At 40.8% G+C, this 21,890-nt stretch overlaps 1 protein-coding gene across 2 annotated transcripts; it reads right to left on the reverse strand.

Annotated features, from left to right (window-relative positions):
- Nucleotides 1-632: 632 nt before the first annotated feature.
- Nucleotides 633-17,551, reverse strand: sema3ab (sema domain, immunoglobulin domain (Ig), short basic domain, secreted, (semaphorin) 3Ab). Of its 2 annotated transcripts, none has more exons than XM_085914931.1 (17): nt 17,329-17,551; nt 11,331-11,491; nt 10,949-11,011; nt 8,927-9,046; nt 8,369-8,459; nt 7,744-7,863; nt 6,806-6,948; nt 6,282-6,396; nt 6,127-6,196; nt 5,905-6,049; nt 5,610-5,829; nt 5,429-5,520; nt 5,312-5,353; nt 4,723-4,880; nt 3,846-3,913; nt 3,089-3,234; nt 633-2,492 (listed from the first exon to the last, which is right to left on the reverse strand). In XM_085914931.1, exons 1-17 carry the CDS (start codon nt 17,447-17,449, stop codon nt 1,983-1,985), a joined length of 2,385 nt encoding a protein of 794 aa, XP_085771057.1. In that variant the 5' UTR covers nt 17,450-17,551; the 3' UTR covers nt 633-1,982. The 2 variants fall into 2 exon arrangements, with proteins under 2 accessions (XP_085771057.1, XP_085771058.1); XM_085914932.1 differs by lacking the exon at nt 17,329-17,551 and adding an exon at nt 14,729-14,768.
- Between the last annotated feature and the right edge of the window lie 4,339 nt (nt 17,552-21,890).

A 21,890-nucleotide genomic window follows, 5' to 3' on the forward strand; every position in this document is an offset into this window, starting at 1 on the left:
TCTATCTATCTATCTATCTATCTATCTATCTATCTATGCCGTTTTTAACTTAAAATCCTCTGAGTTCAGCCTCTCAGCGGTAATTATTCTCATTTCTGTAGTCCTTCATGAATTGTTGGTTTGTGTTTATTCAAAATTTGCAAACTTTACTTTGGAAAATTAACAGAACCAGCAATCGAATCAATTTAAAAAAGTTTGAGTACAACTTCAACGCCTCTTATCTGACATTACTTAATTGTTGCAGTTTTTTTTTAAATCTTTAAACAATATCACACCATTAATTGTTTAATAAAACGATAAGTGGGGACAATCGTTATTTTTAATGCAAATAAAATGTGTTTACATTAACTGATAGGAAAATCGGTAGAATATCCGATGCTAAAGATATTTGACAGTGGCATCCTTCTGCTTATTTAATATTTACTCTTAGGGAACTGGTTCCATCTCTGATCTTTCACATGAAATGTGTTATGTCGTTTGATGGCTGGATAGAAGTGAATCTAAACTTGTAGCACTGAAGGAGGATAAAAAAAAAATGCCTTAAGGAATTATTTTATGAAGAGACATTTATTTGAACAGTAGAATAAATCACCATGCCAAAGCAGCAGCAGAGCTTGATATTCTCACTTGGAATCATATATTATCTTTTTATGATCATCAGCTTATCATATTGCATGAATACCTTTAGTTACGGTATTGCTTAGCTCATATTATTTTCATCTGCCATAGTCACAATGATGGATAAGGCTGAGAAACACTTCCAAGACGACATACTGGACTGATGTGCTGCACATTTGTTTCTACATACTGTACATTGTTGCTTGATGTCATGTTATCTGGTGTGCAGACATCTGGTAATTTTACAGTAAAAAACAAAACATAATTTACATTGTTGTTGTTGTCTTCTGTGTGCTCACCATGAGACGAATACATTACTGTCATAGCAAAATGGGGACACTACAATAATAGTCGCATGCAGAAGCTCACCATGTCTGCAAACATGGAGAATGGCGTCTGTATTTACAAAATGTTCACAGCTACATTCCAGCATGTGCGTGTGCTTCATAGAAAGACTCGGACGATATTTAATGAAGCGATATATGACGAGGGGATATTGTGTTATTGCTCAGTGCTCATCATTGACTGTTATTGACAAATATCTCCTTGATATTCCAGTCCCTAAATATTTTTGATACTACGCTTGGTCCAATAAAACAGTCAGACATTTTAATATAGAAATATTTTCACAATGCACATAGGAGTATAAGCAATAAATATACAGGTTGCAGAAGATTATATTCAAAGTTGGAATAACTTGTCGCATTTCATGCACGGAGACGGAACGGCGTCTTTGAGGAATCTTAAGGAACGCCCGCAAGAATCTGCTGAGATGGACAGAACGGAAGCATACCCCATGTCCTTTGTTTCTGAAGCTTATCTATGGCACGAACACACAGACGAGTACAAAATGGCTTCTTAAATAACTATTATGAGAAACAACATGGAAACAATGTGATATACTCCCTTTTTTTTATGTCATATCGTATTTACACGGTTTTAGCTACATATTTGTGGTGCCGTTGCGTTGTTCCCAGTGTTGTGCAGTGTTTGGGCTGTTGTCTTGTGCTTCTATTAAAACCACACAGCCACCACCAGTGCCGTCACGTCCAAAGTTGTAGACAGTAAATTGTCAGGAGGCCACGAGTCTCTATGAGGCTGGTTTGTGTGTTCATTTTTCGTGCTATTTGACACTTAGTGTCCCCAAGCAGCTGAGATAACATGACCCGAGCGTCTGCTGTGGCACAACAGTCCTCAGCCCCGGCACGCCCGTACACGGAGCACAGCAGCTGGCAGTTTGGGCCGGAAGAAATATGCTTTCAAGCCAGTCACTGTGGAAAGAGTCCGTAGCTCAGTTAATGGGAACAGCCATGAGGGACACAGAATGAGAATTGAGGGGTGAGCTTTCAGGCATGGTTTATGGGTCAGACGCTGCGGGGGGCCCGTTCCAGCTCGTGGGTCCTGCGGTTGCGCCCTTTTTGCCTGTCTTGGAGGTGTTTCCACTTGACTGCCAGGCCTTGATTGTGCATGTGACTGTGGACATTCAGCACTGGCCTTTGCTGGTGCTGCACCAGGTGGGCTTTTTGCTTCTTGTGCTTGCGCTCCCGCTTCCAGACTTGCTCGCAAAACTCGTCCACGCTGTTCAGAGTCGGGTGATTGACCAAAGACAGGAAGTCTCGGTACCACAGCTTGTGACTGTCAGCCTCCCGAGGTGGTAAGAGGTCCTGCACCGACGTGTTGGTGACGGCCTCGTCGTCACCGTGCAGAAGATCCTCAAGGCGCTGGGTGTCGATTACCTCCAGGGTCACCTTCAGAAGCGTCTGCATGAAGCCGTGCTCTACTGCTTGGCACAGATAGATTCCAGAATCCTTCTTGTTGAGCGTACGGATCAAAAGACCTTGCTCTGTGTGAATAAAACGTTCCTCTGATTTGATCTGTGAGGGGAAAAAATATTTTCAAATAAGCAATATCATAAGCAGTATCATGTGACCCTGAAAACTTGAGCTGTTTGTGTTTCTATGTCTGGATTTACACTGCAGGACCAAGAGTTAAATGTCAATTTAATGCCTATTTGTGATTATCTCGACCGTTTTTGAAGTGAAGGATATTTTGTTAATTCATATTCCACAACCGCACTATTAATCAGAATGCCGTGTTTAGACTAGTGGGGACGCATAGAACATATAGTAAAGAGCATTTTTGACTCAACTTCCTCTTTAAGGGTCATTTTTAAACGGTCTATGATGGGGAGGAGCCACTGGTGGTCCATACCCACACGTTAAGTGGCCCCTCAATTAATCTAAAAAATAATATGTCAGAAATAACATTACAATTAAATTGATGCATATCAGGATTTTATATACGTTGAGAAGAGGCCCGATTCTGATATCATGTTTCCCTTCGTATTTACACTACCATGACATATCACCTGACTCACTTGAACCATGCATTGTAAATCCAGTCTTTGAATTTCTTTTATATAAGCTCTGCAAAGAGTATCAGACTGTAAAAGTGTCGAGGAATTTCCAACCTCCTGTTTGCGCTCGTCCGGAGAGTGCTGAAACTGCCAGTAAGTCAGCGCTCGCTGTGACTTGGGGCTGCACTCGAGGAAGGTGCTGCTGTTCTCCACACCGTAGACACTCTTGTCCTCCAGGGTTTTCTGCTCGCTGAATTCATCTAAGACAAATAATCACAGCGTACACTGTAAATCACGCAAGGATATACTTCACTTCATAGCTCATAACTCACTCGACTGACTGGAGTTGAAAAGCATCTGGCTATTGTTGGAAACAGATCATAGTCCAATTTGGCAAAATGAGAAACACGTGTTTCTATGTCAACTAATCCCTGTCCTGTAACATCATGTGGTCATTTGGATGGTACGTTGGTTCGACAGGAAAATGTCCTAGGATAATCTGCCTTTAAATATTCTCAACAGATTTCTCATTGTACTCAATCTCAATATTGCACTATGGCAGAATTTTGTTAAAATTTTGAAGGAACTCATGACAAAAACTTTAACTGCATCTGTGCTTCAGTACAATCCAGGGTATTCTTTCGCACTGTCTCCATCCAGTTTCTGCAAATACTCGCTAAAAGGCCACATTATTCCCATTCAGGCATTTCATCACACTCGTTTGACTCCATTAAATTTCAAATTAAAAGCACATTGTGGAAATGCAGGCTTAGTTGTTTGAATACAAGGCTTGATGTTTCAAAGATGCTATCGATCCGTCCAACTAAAAGCAACATAATCATTTCAAGCTTAATCATCATTATTTTTGTACCGTGGTCTTGCAGATCTGAACATTGCGTAAGAGGGTCTCCATTCCTGATATCTTGTCTCCTGGTTCGCCTTTAGAAACACAAAAGCAGTCAGTGGTGACCTTTCCACTTTGCATGGGAGTAGATCTCACAAAGAAACAGTTTTTCACAAAACCCATTGCCTATTGTCTTTTTCATGTTGATCCCAAACATCACCAACTTGTCAACACAGAACTCCATCTTTGACATTGAAACAACTTGAACTATATTTGGACTGTACCTTGACCACTGAATTTGGGCATGAAACCCATTGTCATTTTAAGTAGATGCGGATTTTGTGCGGTCCTTTGTGTTGTATGCAATGCTTGCGTGTATGCGTCTACTTTAATAATATCATGAAAATACCAATAGAGTGATCATTTTGGAATTTTCATTACTTCATCTCTAATTGAATCTTTCTCATTAAATTCTTCAGCCTGATCAAAGTGCTCAAATGTGATTGCCTCTTGGCATAATGAACCTTCCATCTGGTATTTATCTGCAAAAACAATAGCAAATCTTTGTATTAGAATTAAAAACCAAATATATCTTGGCAGAGAATGTAGCACATACCTAGGGAGAGTGTAACCCGCGGGCCACATCTGGCCCATCTACTGACTGACTGGCCCTCACAGTCTTTATGAAGTCCAAATAAATTGTCAACTATGCAAAGTTTATATTTTGAAAGTTGTGCTTTTTTTTTAAAGTTGTGGCTTGGACAAGCGAGAGACTTACGACTTGAACGCAGTTGAAGTTATGTTGGCACAGCCGTCGACAACCGTTCTCGTTTCTTATGTGGCCTCGGGAAAATTTTCTAACCACCCCAGATTAGTATATAATTGTAAAAGACGTGTCCAGCACCTCTTGGCCATGGGGAAGTATCTTGAGCACTCGGTCCCATCCCATGCACAGTAGGGGTCCCTCGCCAGGCAGCATTCAGCGCAGGCCTTTCCGTAAACCTCACAGCGATGCAAAGGCATTTGGGACACACCCATATCTGAGCCCAGGTACAGTTGTTGCTGCGGATAGATCATTATATTTTATTAGTTGAACAAAACATAGATGATCTGGGTCAAAGTTCTAAATTATTGGATTGGTGAAACAAGTGGCCTGCAGCTGTTTTCCCTGACTTCAATCAAAAGCTAATAATTTGGATAGTTCTGTGACAATAGTTTACAAGTGGGGATCCAATCTGATGATGGGTTTCATATGGATACACAACTCACACACTCCCTGCTGCATGTAATAAAAGGCCAAGTCAAATGTTTTGACTCCTCATTGAGAAGGATTAGTTTACTGAGTGTACTATTTAATAAAACAAGTTGTTAAACTCTAATGACATGAATTACTGTCTTCGACTTTGTCAATCTGTGCTGCAAGCTGTCGATTAATAGCCCATTTGTTTTTAAAAGCTATGGGGGACAATTTATTTTCTAATGATCATAAATACCTGCTTTGTTGAAAGCTCCATTGCTGTAACAGCTGTTGGCTTCTGTAACACACAATATGGAAAGCTTAGAAGACCTGCAGGAGTAGCGATAATAGGAATGAAGAAAGAATAACTTACTCTGAAAACAGTCATTTCCTCCAGCAGCACTTCCTCCAAGTCATGCCACGAACCTCTTGGGATTGATACCACTTTCAGAATTGTTCCTATGTCTGGGACAAAGGGAGGGTAATGTTGATTTAAAACAAATTTGGCCTTCCAAAGAGCCTCATTCTAAAACTGTTTCAGTGAGTGGACGTACCTGTGCCGATGAACATGACGTCATACTGGCCGTCTTCAGCTTCTACTTTATCCACCACTATCTGTGTGAACTGATAGTCTACATCGGTTCTAACAATGATCGGTCTGTTATTGATCGGGTAGACGGGATTGAACATGGCCGGATGGCTTCGGGCAAAGACTACGACTTCATCAGGAAGGTCCTTGGTCGTGCCGAATCCTCCGAATGTCTTGCTGGGACACTGTGGAGCAAGCGAGTCATCAGTGAGTCCCATCCAATGAAATTTGAATTATTTCACTCTGATTAATATACTCACTGTGCCGGGCCGTGGGTAAGGGACTCGCCCCTGGAAGGGCACCCACTGATAATTGGGTCCATCTCTATGAGCGTAAGGACCCAGGAAGACTCTGCGGATGTCACTCATGCTGTACATGCACACGGCTGAACCTTTGAAGATGTTGCTAATGAAATGGGAAGAACACGTTCAGCTGCAAAATCAGTAATTAGAATCAAATTATTCTACAGCCAGCCACAGTACCTGGATGTAGTGAACACCGCATAGATGATTGGGCTCTTGGGATCCTTGGTGCTGATGAGAAAAACATCCTCTGAAAACCAAAAGGAGAGCTACATTTCGTAAAGACGCTTACAATTACGGCACTGAATTGTGTATTTTATCTCGCGGCAACTCACGGAGTTCATCAAAATGTGTGTCAATGCCGTTACTTCCTGGCACAGAGCAGACGAGACGAGCTTTTAAGAAGGTGGTCCACTTATTCACCAGACTCCTGTGGCCCCCGAGGTCATTCTGAGTAATTAAAAGCAGGATTTTACATCTCAAGAACCAGTGATTAAGCATCTCCAAGTTCTGGAGGGTGTACGTGGAGCAAGCAGTACTAATTATATTTGGTAGCCCAGTGGTGCCACCGAGATCATATTTGATTCTCAGCTTCTGGTGACATTTAGTATTTCTCCAATTCTGTCATAGGGAATGATTATGCTTTGCATAACAAAGCCCACTCTCCCGTAAGGTCTAAATAAATCTATAGACAACAACCTCCGAGAGCAGCCATTATGCAAGCCTCTCAGACATCAGTCAAGTGTTTCTCCCCCTCCTCACCTCCCCAAAGTATGCAAGACCCTTTACATAATGTAGTGTGGGAGTGAGTTTGTGTGGGTTTGTGAGAATGAGTTGGGGGGCCTACTATTAATCATACTTTGCAGAGTTGGCCAATTCGAGCATGCGTGGCTTTCCCGGCATGCTCTCCATCAATGGCGTTCTCTCGGAAGAAGAGGTAGATTTTATCGTCCTCCGGGTTGTCATTCTCTGGAATCAGATGGACACCAACGAACCTGGGATCTACCCCACATGAAGAGAGATGCACATTAACCAAAATACATTCGAACAAAATACCAAACACTTTATTCATTTCGTCATCAGGGGTTGATCTTGGCCGTGTTGTACACAATTCCGATTTATTTTGCTTTCAAGTGATAAGGATATGCATCATGGGAGTGGAAAGAGGAAAAAAAGATGAAATTGAACGTCTGAATGTGGATAAAAGAAAGTTGTCGTATCTGCTAATACAAGTGCAGTATGAACGCACAGATCAGGTGTACTCTGTGAAACTATTGAAATACATCAATTGCTGATGTATGCATAACTGCCTCTGCTCAGACAAATCCAACCAGCAAGAGAAGCATAGAGAATTATGGACAGTTAATTATGGTCTAAATATGCAACAAGTGTTGTTCACTACTAGCGGTTTTCAAAGCAGTGTTCCCCCCCAAAATCTGGCTTTTTAAATTATTTAGTAATCAGGAGTATGGCTTGTCTTCTTTTCATTTCATCTTGTCCCATTAGGGGTTTCCAGAGTGTGCCCTCCTTTTCCATCAAAATCTATCTTGAGAGAAAACATGTCATGCACAACAGTGACCATGTTGCGAATAGTTTTGCTTTTATGCCACCTCAAACAACAACATTAAGACTGAGGAAGGCCAATTTATTTACTTTGTATTTGCAGATATTCAACTCTGTAAAATGCCATAACATTTGAGACAAAACTAACTTCCAATGGTGTGGAAAAAGTTTGGGATACATTCTATTCTCGTATGATGGTGCACAAATTAACCTCAAACGAGAGTTGTGTCTCACCATTAAGCCAGCGGGAATCATGCTGCTCTGTCCTGATTGGATGATGCTTTCCTAATGTGCGGAAGATGGCAAAGTCCCGTCCCATGAAGTCAGCTGAAGTGCCTGCGTACAATTCCCCATCTGAGAGCAAAGGGACAGAAGTGAGTATAAGCACAATGGAGCCTTTTAATGGAAGCATTGAAGGGTTTATTTTTCCCATTTAAAATGCTTCAAGATAAGAAAGAGAGCAGAGATGGAAGGCGGGACACACGGGAATCATAATAATGAAGCTGTCCATAATAAGGTGTGGGAGAGTATAGACAGAAAAGTAGTGGTGAGAAGTGACAGGCTGGAAAGCAGCCATCTGTCAGGTTAAATGGTGTGATGTCACAGAAAGTGACAGGCAATAATTGGTGCCAGATGACTGTCTGGCTCTTTGTTCACCAAATACTGACCACTTATCCCAACACAATAGCTGAGTGTCATCTGCGACAAACAACCAGCTCTGAAAAAGAAGTCATCATATTCTAAGTCCGCAGCCCCAGTACCTAAATATCAACTATAAAGCATATCCACTTGGAGTGAATGACAGACTAGCCTTGTACATTTCCGGCTCATAGATTTACCCGGCATGTTTTATACTCACCGATCAGCATGGATGCGGTGAGAAGCTTCGGATCGTAGGGACTTTTTCCTCTGCCGTTTTCGGTGTGTGGCAGGAGTCGAAAAATGTTGTCCTGAATGTAGTAAATAGTAAATAAATTATGTATGCTACTATTTGCACAACCGCTGTATATGGAAAAGGTAGCTACTTGTCAGGTCTGTATTGATAGTGAGAAACCATTTCGTTGACTGAACGTTTTTTTTTTTTTTTTAAATAAACTCATGGAAAATATGAATTATTCTGGTTTTCAGTGTGACTCAGTAACCTTGACACAAGTACAAAGAAATTTCCTTCCCTCAAATACACACACACACACGCACGCACGCACGCACGCACGCACGCACGCACGCACGCACGCACGCACGCACGCACGCACGCACGCACACACACACACACACACACACACACACACACACACACACACAAGAGTTCCACTTGAGTCATATACTATACTAAAAAGCTGGAGTTCATCCTGCACCTTTGTGTTATTTGTGGAATTGAAAAGTGTTTTTAACACGCTATGCAATATCAAAGACGTACCTCTAATTTCTTTCCCACCTCAAGGTAGGAACACACTGGGTGAAATGCTCCTGTTCCACACACGTAGATGTGAGTCTGATTGAATGGCTGCAGCACCTTGACAAAGTTTGCACACTCTCTCTATAGAAAAATAGAAGACACAATTTCAGACTGGTCGGATGTGTTATGGTTGCGCTGTGGGATAAGCAAACAAGGAAAATCCCATAAGAGATTTGAGATCACACATGACTGTAATCTAAGCGCAATCCCACACACAGATGGGTCGTAATTGTGCATGGAGCTCTTACACCAGATTGACATTCTATTCCTTCGTCCACCTTCATCCTTTACCAGTGTCGATAAAGATGTGTACAATCTCATGTTGCTCTTTATCTAACTCAGGATCTCGTTACATACTCTGCATTTTATTGTGCTGCTTGTATGACATCTGATTATGTTTGTATTCACTGTGCCGCTGCCATATGGCGTATTTATTTCTTTGCGCACGCTTGCAACACATGGTGGGCTAACCTGACCTCAAATGAAACCAACTGTGTCATCACATATTAAAAAGGGCAGCGAAAAAAAAAGACACAAATTATGCATAACACAAGCTCATCTGGCTTTACTAGGTCGTGCGCAGACAGCAACTGAGTTTTGCAGTTGTGACACAAGAGGATTTAGCATGTGCATTTATGAAAGTAGTGCAATTTATTGCAAGTTGAAAACATGTTGCTCCCCTCTTATGTTATATTTGTGCAAGCTAACTTTAACCTTATATAAATTACACCTCACAGCACTTTATTCACTGCATAGTGTCATTAGCCAATATCATCTTGGTCACGTAATTATCCACATAAATCCCGTGGCTAAAGATAATCTCTCATCTCTTTGCTGACTTTGTTTGCAAAGTGGAAAAATGCTCCATTTTGATTAATGGTAAGTGGCTACCCTGCTTTAATGGTATGACCAATTGCAACATTTTCTGAATCTTTGCACTCGTGTCCAGTCACAATTTTCTGCATTTTTTTCCCTCCTAACTGTTGCAATACACATCCCTTCTGTGATTCTCAATGTGTTCTTTTTTCTCTATAAGGGATAAAACCCTCTTTGGGCCACTTTATTCATCCGTGCCATAATGTTTTGGAAATACCTCAAAGAGCAGTTCATGGTCCTCGAACAAAGGTCTTGTCCCGGTCACTATCTAAACTGTGATCTCAAGCACAAATGGCCTGCATGGCCTGAGGCATCATATCATCTCAGTGCTCTAACATGGAGCCTCAACTATGCCTTATTGAGATGGAGACTTCAAGCATGCTTGACTACGAGAACAGTGTGTTTGTTTTTCATGGGCTCACCCTGATGACATGACAAGACACAGTGCTACAGTTATGTTTCCAACATAATTTAGACAAATGACTCTGAAGACATGTATATCCAGGGAGTGAGGATTTTTTTCCTCCCCTCTCATCTTAAAGAAGTTTATAATCCCAGTGGATTCACTGCGTATTGCGTTAATCGGTTCGAGGTTTATGGTCTTTGGTACTTTTAGTATGGTACTTTACTATGACTGTAACAAGTACATTTGTAAACTGCAAATGTAAGGCTTCACCAGCACAAAGATGCAGATGGTCTTTAGGTATATGACTACGTATTGCCCATACTTGGTATCATAGCAGTAGATTTAACTCCAGTAATAGAAATCCACTTGGTCTGTTTTAGTAGAATGCTTTAGTAGTGATTAAAGTCAAATGTGGTGCAGAGATTGTGATCAGACCTGAGGCAAGTATGCCAGAGAGTTGTCCTCATGATTGCTGAAAATATGAATGGTGTTATTATTCTCTGTAAAAATGAAAAAAAAAAGAAAAATTCCCTCCTCTGTTCAAGAAGACTATGTTAAAAGAAAGTAGTTATGACCATTTGGAGAAAAATAACCTCAAATAAATTTAAGGGATTTTTTTATTTTAAATGGACAGTCAAAAAATGTATTCGGTTATCAGGCCGGTTTCTTGTCCTAACTTGGAAAAAAAAAAGCTTCATTACCGAGAGATCTTTTCCGGCCCACTTGCATTCATCTCTCTTGATAGGAGACGCTAGCCAAGGGATCTGCAAGCACAAACCAAACAGACCGAAAGAATCATTCCTTCCGTGTGTATACATGCATGCATGTATGTGTAGAGTATATGCAGGTAGAAAGGGTCACGGTACGATTTGTTCTTCAGTTTGTTTCAGTTTACTCTATTATTCATCCAGGTGAACACCGAGCAGCAAACATGCCTGGGCAGCATGTGGTGGCGTGCGACAGTGCTGCCTTGTAATATTAATGAACGACTTTACAGCCGAAACTGAACACAAGAAGCCTACGGTACATTGGGCTCTGATTGTAGGAAGCCGGCCAGACATGACCCTGAAGGGTTTGTTTTACCTGTACAATATCTTTGCTGATGTTGAGGAGGTTGAAGGAGAAAATGTGGTCTTTGGCTCCCACCACCAGTCTTCCTTTCTCTTCGTCGAGAAGGAAGGTGTGGTAAGACGAACTGTTGAGCAGACCTTCAAATGTCAAAAGGTTGTTGGACTCCAGCATGTCTGTGGGGAAAGGTGGATGAGGTTTAAACACCCCAAAGATAAAATTTGAATTCGTTTTGGCTGACAAATGTTTCCATATGTTTTAGTCTTTTTGTCCCAGAGCATTTATGTAAGCTCAAATACAAGCCCGATAGTTGTCTGGCCTGTTCTACCAATAAAGACGACTAACAAGTAACAAAGATGCTATTCTCTGTAGAAGTGAGAATACCAACAGAATACCTTTGAAGGTGTTCTACACAGTGCGGCGTTGATATGTAAGTTCTGTCAGTTTTGCCATAGACCCGTGGTTTTTCTTCATTTTTCATAGACACCGTCATACTTCAAAAGAGTTGACGTTTAAAAGTGTACGCTGGGCCAAGGAACATAGCAGGCAAAAACCAAAGAGCCAGTGCCAAGCTTAACTGAAGTGCCCAGGTATTTGGAGCCAAAGAGCCTGCATAGTGAGGGTCAACTCCGCAGAGCAGCCAAGCAAAACGTGATGCGCTCACAGTGGAAAACTCAAAGGAATATATAACATAGGAATATAGTCCACAGCCCAAAGTGCAGTATTTGCAGTATTAGGCCTAACCACAGCTGCTATTAAGACACATTAAGTATGTTTTTCAGATCATGTTTTGCTGTGTAATCGGAGGGTTTGCCAAGGCGACATTTGCTTTCACAGCGGAAAGCTCCACTCGTCTAACTGACTATGAAAGCTGTCATCTCTGCATATACTGTAAGCATACAATTATCACATTATAATGTCCTTCGTGTAATGCAAACAGAGGCCACCGCTCAGCTCTGAAGTGTCTGAGAATGATGATGCACAAACTAAAACCAACCATGTTTTGTAAATAGGCATAGTCAAGATGTAATCATTCCAGCGACAAAAATACCAAATTTGAAAGATGCACTGAAACAATCTGCTGTAGCAAGTGTGCTAATGTTTAGTCACTAACATTATTGCCTTGATTTTGTTGGTTTCCGGTGGTGCCTCAGCAGTAGGGGAGGATTTAGACAGTCTCCGAAATGTAAAGCCCTAAGCCCTCAGGTACGAACTGCCCCACTCCCATCATTCTCTGAGAACTTGATATGTATACCCAACTTCATAAATCCCTGAAGATTTGAAAGCATTCTTCGAGTTGTGAAGCCAAAGGAAGCCGTCAAACCATGTTGGTCCCAAGCAAGATAATTCACTTTTTGGTAATTTATAATGTTTCTGGGGATTTATTTTATACCCCTGAGATAACCTTGGGCACCCCATGGCCCTCAAGGAAAACAACCCGAGCTCAGTAATGTCCTGTACAAATATTGATGATGTCATCAGCAACTCGTTGACTCAAATCAATTCAACTTATGCAACCCCCACTTGAGGGCGGCTTTGGGTCCTGAGATCCAAAACGCAAACAGTCTGTTTTCAATCTGGCTAATACGGATGTTTGTATATGGACTGCATTGCCAACTACATCCTTTGCAACGTACAGTAAATCATCAATCAGCTGATCCATGAGAACTTTCCATGGGAGTGGTGTCCAAGGTTACAACATTGTATATATACAAGTAAATAAAAGCTAATCATCTAGGGAGAAACACTCTAAGGGTATATAGTATGACAGTTCATGTCACTCACTGAGATTGTTATTGGAAAGAAAGAGGATGTTTTTCCCGCATGGTATGTGCCTCTGCATGTTGGATCCAGAGTGTCCCCTGTGGTTATCTACAAACACCCATTTTGTCTTGTTGGATCTGCGATTTCAAAGCAAAAATTTGAGGCATCTGAATTTAAATGCATTCATACAATCCAGTGCCAAACAGTGTACGAACGTACACAGGTGAATTAAAGGATGTGCTGCTTTTAACAGGTGTCAGCTGCCTCGCTGCCAAAAGTTAGTTGTTTTCTCTGATCTGTCACCCTACCACCTTTGCTTTCCACCAACTGATTTGCTCCCACTTTCTCTTTCCAGCACCTGCTGGATAGAGCTATTTTAACAGCTGCTCTTTCTTACACTCTTCTCGCCCACTCTCACTATGTCTTACTGCTTTTTCCGTCGCAAAGAATTTGTGCGGAAGGAAAAAAAACACCATTGAGAGGGCAAATAGAATTGATGCAAAGAATCAACAGTCCCATGTGAGACTGACAAAAATAAACTCTTTTACCCTACATTCTCTCATTCTCTTTCTTGACTGGGGGGCAGCAGTAGTGTTATCTAAGTGCTTCCAAAGAAACAGAAGGAACACATCTTGACAAAAGCCCATGTGTGGCATATACTTGTGAAGACTGATGCGTCGCTCATACCTTTTGATTGTGGGAATGTACACATTGACAAAACAAAAGCAGAGCACATAGGGTTCATTTATGCCTGAGGAAATGCACCACAAAGATTCATTAGTCGAGTATGTTCTCCGATACAAAGACGCTGATATGCAGAAAACATCTCGGCTGCCTATTTTTACTTGCTGCATGTTGGTCTGATGCTAATCAGGGTGTACACGTTGCGGATGTCGTCATTATCATTCTGCAAGATGTTATATGTATGTATTGCAGTCCATAGTTTTGATTGTGACTTTTTGGAACTGATCCCAAAATTAAATGACAGTAGATCTGTTTCTTTCTAGTTCTTCTTAATCAATGTAGCTTTTCTTTACAACCCATTCAGAAATACTAAGTTTAAACTTCTCTTTGAAATTGCCTCAATGAAAATGTTTAGTTTGCTGCTATTCAGTGGGAATTTAAGAAGTCAAATATGTTGATTATCTAAAAAGAAAACCAATTGCTTGTTCATTATATTGTCATATCTTTAACAATAAAATGTGTCCCTGGTAATAACCTGCAAAAATTGTTCTTCCAAATAAAAGATTTGCTCCTCAAATAAGGTTTCTAGCTTCAAGGTAAAACATGCTGTTTCAAGCCTTGTTGACTGATTCCTTTATGATGTTCGTTTTTTGAATTCCCACTTTCAGTTTCTCATTTAAATTCCCATGGGAATTTATGGAAAACTTTCCACCCATTTTACAACGATTGGACTTTATGTCCTAGTGCCTCTGGCAGTACATCCTCTAAAATAAAGTAGCATCTCATCACTCCTCGGCGGTTAACACCTCTTTTGGCTCATAAAGCATATGGAAGATGGTTTACTTCCAGGATAATGAATTCATCCGCAGGCTATGAATAATCCTACTATCCATTCCTCTTGTCGTTTATCATACGCAAGTGCATTTATTTAATGCTGTCACTCCCGTTAGGCCCCTTGGCATCACCTCACAGCGTGATTGTTGATACAGTTGGACCTTAGCTCGTGTTTAGGTAGCCGTGGGGTATCGTTGTTATCTTTCCTCCTGCGCCACTGACCTTCTGGCCTTCAGCCGTCACTTCTAAAGATCTGTCCGAATCTCGTGGGGTTCAGCTTCGCGTGTGTGTGTTGGCGAGAAAATTCAGTATGAATCAGATAGTTAGGAACTATGGAAGATGAGGGCACTTGGAGATACACATCTTAATACTACATTCAAAGGAAGCCTTTGTAGTCGTACGTAGCTGTCTGCGTTCCCGCTGGTTGAGACCCACACCATGCATTGACCTCTAGGGGTCAGAGTTCTTTAAGTTAAGCGCCCCACGTGCCGCTGATAATGCAAGATTGGACCATATGTCACTGTCAAAGAAAAAAAAAAGACCTTTTAATGCTTCACTGTCAGCAAGAGTGTCAAGTAATTTCAAATAGTCTGTTGTTACGCTATTTATGTATTCCTGATTTCAACTGTGTAGTATTGAATATCATTTTACTCATGTATTATCTTCCATTTTCATCTGCTTGTGTTTATGGATACTAGTATCACTGTTTTTGGATATGTGTGTATATTGTCATTCATTTTGAGGATATAGAAGCTAACAATTTCATTTGTACTTTGCTTCAGTTCCGATACACAATATTACCCATACACAGCTGCCACATATACTTTATTGTTGCTCTAATTCAGTCTCATTGCTAGTTGTAAATATGTATTTTTACATTTGTTTTCTATTGATTTTCTTTTGATTGTCCCTACATTGCAGAACTAAAACATGTTTATTCTATTCTTGTTTTCTACTGGTGAATTAGAATCTATTATGCCTATCACAGGATAATACATAATTTATTTGACCGTATGAATGATTCATAATGCGATAATCTGATGTCTGTAACATACATGGGAATGGTTGAAGGGCACCTTATTTAGGCAGGTTAAACCTGCTCATAATGCTGCTTTTTGGGGCAGCGCAGTTGCTAAATATTGCCCCCCAGAGCGCCTCATGCAAATGAGGGCCTCATTGAGAAGTGCACAATTAAATAAGCTAGTTGGCTTCCGCTGCAATGGAGACATCACTGCGTGTGGGCGTGCTTCTATCGACTGACAGCGTGTACTTTTTAACTGACTGATATGCTCACAGGTATCATTAGCCATCTACAGATGGTAATGCGAGCATGTGTGTGTGCGTGTGTGTAATTATGGATCTCCCAGTGCTGAGCGAGGACTATTTCTCTTCGAGGGTAAAGCCATCTGCTTAAACAGACCTGCACCATTCATTCCAAGCATAATTGCCGCACGTTGCGGAACACAGAGGGGGAAAATGACACATGGGAAGAAATAAATGACACTTGGCTGGCAGGGAGTCGGCATCTGGCAGCACTTTTCACGACACGTACACACCGGCAAACAGCGCTTTGTCAGATAATTTAGATGAAGATGAAATGAGTGACTCTCAGACAGTCTTGGTTCATGAACAGTTGACTAGATCCATGCTTACATGACAGACACATAAAATCTAAACTACTACAAACGCAGCAGCATATATTGCTTCGATTATTATCCCAATAACATCACAGGATTTGTATCTTATTAAATTGTTCATCTAAAAAAGTACTGTATCTGTTAAGTGTATGTTGTAAAAAAAATCTGACAATTTTATTGCATTTTACATCCCCTGCCATTAAAGTCAACAGAGGCCCCATTATTGCTGAAAGATTATCCTAAATTATTGTCCTGTGGTGCGTGTTGTGTTAAATTTGCCATTTGGCAAATGTTCAAGCAATTTATTAATTTATTTATTTTTTCTTTTGCAAATCCTGCATTTTTCCTTTTTTGAAATCAAATGATCAAATGTCTCTGGAAGATTATCCAGAGTGATTATTCTGTGGCGTGGCCTGTATTATTAAGATTATGTTTTCATCCTCGTTCAGAAACCACAAGTGAGTGGTTAGCACGAGAAATGTGATAATCACGGAGCTCCTGCTGTTATCTGGACACAAATGAAGGAGCATGTGGTTATGTCGAGTGTTTGTAAAAATAAAGTCATTCACTGCAGAAAAAATGACAAGAAGATTGGCACCACAGTCTATTTTCTATGTAAAATTATAATTGCTCTCTTGTCTTCTATTACATTTTCTTATAGTACGCTCTCTTCTTATTTTTTTCATATCTGGCAGTCTGGATGCCCCTTTGCATAGTTTCCTTGAACAGGTTAATCTTGGTAATATGGCAGATGTGTGTCGTGCGCTGTATTCATCTTGACTCCACTGGACATTGCAGTAGCAGTCACAATACATGGAAATGTTTTTCGTCTCACAAATGAGTTCTCTCATATTAGTATAAAAACATCAGTTAATATGCTTAAAATCATCACGTATCAAGAAGATTCAACAAACATGGCATATGTTCTAAATAATAACTCATTTAAACAACACATTGAGTCAGGTGCACCTAATTCAGATACCAATTTATAAACTGTTGCTTTGGAATGAAAGTCATGCATCTCATAATTCCTGTGAATTTTATTTTAAACTGAGATTTCTTTTTTCAAATAAAAACAAGTGCACAGAACTCACCTTTGTATGAGAGTTTTAGCCGTGGCACATTGGCCTTGGTCTGCTGGACTCCGTCACCTCCTTTCCGCAATAGAATCATGCCACAGGTCAGCAGAAAGCTACACCAGAGAAGGGAGCCCATGGTCTTGAAGTGAGCAAGGCCAGCGGTGTCTGTCCTCTGCACACCTCCGGGGTACTTCTACAGATCCACAGACTACTCTAAAAAGTGAAAAAAAAATCTGGATTTAAAGAGCCAGTTGAAAGCCAGTCCAAAAGATGACTTTGGCAGCCGGGTTACGGGTCACTGTGACTGCATGAGAGTCCGTCCCGGCGACAAGCCCAAGGTGAACTTATTCATGGGGAGTGGAGAAGCAGCAAGGTAAATCTGCCATCTGTCCTCATCATTTAAATCACCATCCACGCCAGCTGAGGGAAAACACTGTCCTGTTTGTCTTGCCTTCTTAATCCTCAGTCATCTGTGTTGACTTTTTCTCTTATTCCACTTTTTCTCCCTTTAAATCTTCTCTTCCTGCTGATTAGCACAGCTCTGCCCTGTCCATGCTGCACAGTGCAAGTGAGCACAGCTGAGGCAGACACAGGCGCACACAGTCAAGAAGGCAGAGTGAGAGCGCAACGAAGCAGAGAGAGAGAGAGAGTGAGAGAGAGGAGGAAGCGCATGTTAAGGTTATAGGGCAAATAACACATCAAAAACAGAAAACTATTGTCAATTATTATATAATATAATGTAACTATTGTTAATTGTGAGACCAATCTCGGGAAATCTTTTAAACGTGCCGTTCATGAAATAAATACAAAAATAGTTACAAACATCTCTCAGTTTCTCAATAGTGTGTACTTTTTACAGCTGCATGTGTTCTATTGCCACATGATGCGCCTTCTACCACTTTTCTGCCCTCCGGGAAACTGTGTTGCTTTCCCTTTCTGGTATTCAGACTAAATAATGACTTTTTCATTCGCTTTTCAGAATACGGGAGTCTGGTATTAATTTTGATTTTAATGTATTGACTTGCATGTGCCAGCATATCATGAGCCCCTTTAGTGGTTTCATTAATTTCCATCTACTTGAACGTGTAACTATTTCAAAGGCAAACAACTGTGCCTTTTTTGACAGATCCAAGATGGGTCAATGATTAAGTCAGTATATTCTCAGTTTTCTCTCTCGGGTGCAATTTTATTTCCTAAACCTGACAGAGCAATGATCTTGTTGGGAAACAAGAAAGCTGTCGTTGGTCAAACCAGTCAATGCACTGACCAGTATCAGGATTGCACACTAATGCTGCTGAATGGTAGCCAAGTACACGACATAGCGTGCGTAATGAGCGTCTAGAGCGGTCACATGCAACAGGTATTTCACAGTTACAAAATGAATGTTAACTAACCTAAAACCAATGGATTAGGGGTGTGTCTGATAAGTCAGTAATGTCACTCCATAAGCGCTTATCAAATAGTTTCATCTTGCAGTGATGGCGCCAGTCAACCTTTCAACTATCACATGGGAAAGTTAGTTCTAAGAATTCTGTGAGATTGACTGTGACTATCGATTGAAGTTGAAGATTCACTTCTGCTCAATTCAATTCGGTACAATTCTGACGTTATGAGTCGTAGGCTTTGTGTTGACGTAGCCCCACATAGAAAAGCCCAGTGGTGACCCAATAGGCTATATTGAATGCTTTAAGTAAATGTGTTTCTGTGGCTTGATCACTTAAATGATTGTGCTCACCCACATCAACTCATTTAGCAGCATTTTAAAGAATACAAGCCATTAGCAGACCAGATGAACACTCTTAAATAGGGCAGACAGATTGACTGGCTACTCCATCATAGTCAAAGGGGGAGGTCCCTGTCCTTTCTCGCCAAGCGTGCCAAATGTGATGTCAATCTCCCGACTAACAGCGGACTCTCAGTGAGCTCAATCCTTCTCGTGGTGCATGATAATGACGCCGGCGACCATAGTGGCGTTTAGGTGGATCTGTGCAGATAAAGAGCCATCAGACAGTGGGAGGAGAGCAGAACTAATCTAGTTTTGAGTGGATGAGGCCTGGCCGTTATGCTAATGTCGGTTGGGAGCCAGCATCACGCCAGTCTCTTCTTAACCCTGTGGGATTTTCATCACTATGCCAGGGATCTTGTAACACAAACTACCATTGGTGTGGAGCAATTGTTGTGACAAATTTGGACTGAATGGGATGCTTGAGAATTTACCCCATAGCTTCTCTTGTATGCACTTTGCATATTAACTATTAAAGGGTCCGTTATTTATGATGGCGCTCTCTCCCTATAGTAGCGATGTAACCCAAATTTGTCCACAGAGCAGTTAATCAATAACATGCAACAGCAGTCGAAAATGTTTGCATGAAAAACAGTCTACAAAAACAGTCTACAAAAAAGAGTGATTCAGTGGTATCTGAGAACAACACAAGCCTCGGATTTTTGCTCTCCACCTTCCATATACTGTACACCAGTCCCCCAACCGCATCCACATCCCCCCACTCTTCACATGCCACTGAAAAACCACTTTTGCCTTTCCACTTTTTCTATGGCATTGGCCCTCTGACCTCCTCGTTCCACAAGAATGGGAACATAATCCTCTAAATGAGAGGATTTGACTCAGCAAAATGAACCACTAGTTTCCAGACAAACAAATTAACCACATTTACTGCCCACCTACCCTTTTTAAAGCCAACCCATGCATCCACCCCCACAGCTGGAGTTTCAATTAAACCGCGGTGGGGCACCTCTGTTGCGGCAGGTAAAACACATGAATCATACTTTATTTATCAAGCTCAAAGCCCACATTCCAGTTGGCCTAACACTTTAGGACAGACAAAAATCACCCCTCAAAACTGACACATGAAAGCCATAACCAAAAAGCTGGCGAATGTTGAAAATGCACCATTGTGTTGTCTTGCTCTCTATCTTGCAATTACATAATTCTAGGTTTGACATCAACGTCAGTGTTAGATGTGACTTTGAAAATATTTGTGTGGTTGCTTTCACAAAAGAATCTGATAAATTCATGTTCCCGCGACTGACGCAAATCTGTACTGAAATTGGAAAGCAACCTACTGTATGCTAATGCAATATTAATTTCATCATTGCATTAAGTATCTATGATCAACACTTACAGGCTAGACTCCAAATAATTATAAAAATGAAAAAAAAATTAAAAGAATTGCATTATTACATATTAAGAAGAAGAAGAATTTACCTCATTACTAGTTTATTTTTTTATTTGTGTAAGTGTGTAACTGTGCAACTGTGTTTCAGTCTCAAGGTCACGTACACCTAACGTGATTGCTATGTAACACATAGTTATGAAAATTGTTATTTTTAGTACATGAACGTGGGATTGTTCCGCCACACATAGCTTGGAAAATGATTCTTTTGATTATATGACCGTTGGATTATGCCACACACAGCTCTGAAGATGATTATTTTAACAACACAAGTGTGAGATTGATATGCCACACAGCTTTGCGAATGAATATTGTTCTGACAGAAGTGTGTGATCACGCCGCACATACCTTCCAAAGTTATTTTGAAAACATTAGTGTGTGATTGTTGGGCCATACCAAAACGTGCGTTTAATTACCTTAAATTTAACGCATATCCCAACAAGTGTTATATTGTTTAGACCTAATTTGGCATGTACATATTTGCCTATGAATCAGATGACTGAAGATAAAGAAAGGCACTCTCTTAAGAAACAATTTCAGCATTGCAAAAATTCCACTACACGTTGTACCTTTATCCTACTTTTCAAGCATTGGCTTACACAAGCTCCAATTGGCCGATGACCAGTTTAAGGTCTCCCCCTTCGCTCACTCAAAGTGGGATAGGCTCCAGCATACCGACGTTCTAATGAGGCTAAGCAGTGCAGAAGATGGATGGATGGATGACTTGCACAAGCCCTGAGGTGAAGTGGACATGGCGAGTTCTTGTGTAGTATCAGATTGTATAAGAGTATGCATGGAGAGGTGAAGTTTAACATGATATTGTGATATTTACTTCTTTAGCCATGTTGTCTCGGTCCGACAAAGTATCTGCTCCGTGATGCTAATGTCCATGAATCTCAAAAAGATTCTGTTCAAGCAAAGTTGAATTAGATATGGTGTTTGGCTTTTTGCAGAAAAGAGCCTAAACATGCACCATCCCCATCTCTGTTACTTCAATTCAACTTGCAAAATGTTGGAAAGTTGCCAGATCATTCTCACACCTTTATTATGTGTCAGAGCATTTTATACAGAATAGCAGCATGATCAAAGATTGCGTCCATCCATCCATCCATCCATCCATCCATCCATCCATCCATCCATCCATCCATCCATCCATCCATCCATCCATCCATCCATCCATCCATCCATCCATTTTTAACACACAAAATGACAAATATTCCATCTTTGTGGCCATTGCGTGGATACTATCGATCTCAATTGTAAACAAGAAAAAGGAACAAAGTGAACAATGATGTATATACTTTGCATTATTTCCTTATGCAAACTGTGATGAAAGACAGCTGTGTGTGCAGGCCCAGATGAAAAAGGAGCGCATGTTTACTCCTT

This window comes from Syngnathus leptorhynchus, chromosome 6, assembly GCF_054491065.1.
Source record: "Syngnathus leptorhynchus isolate UIUO chromosome 6, UIUO_Slep, whole genome shotgun sequence".
Lineage (NCBI taxonomy): Eukaryota > Metazoa > Chordata > Actinopteri > Syngnathiformes > Syngnathidae > Syngnathus > Syngnathus leptorhynchus.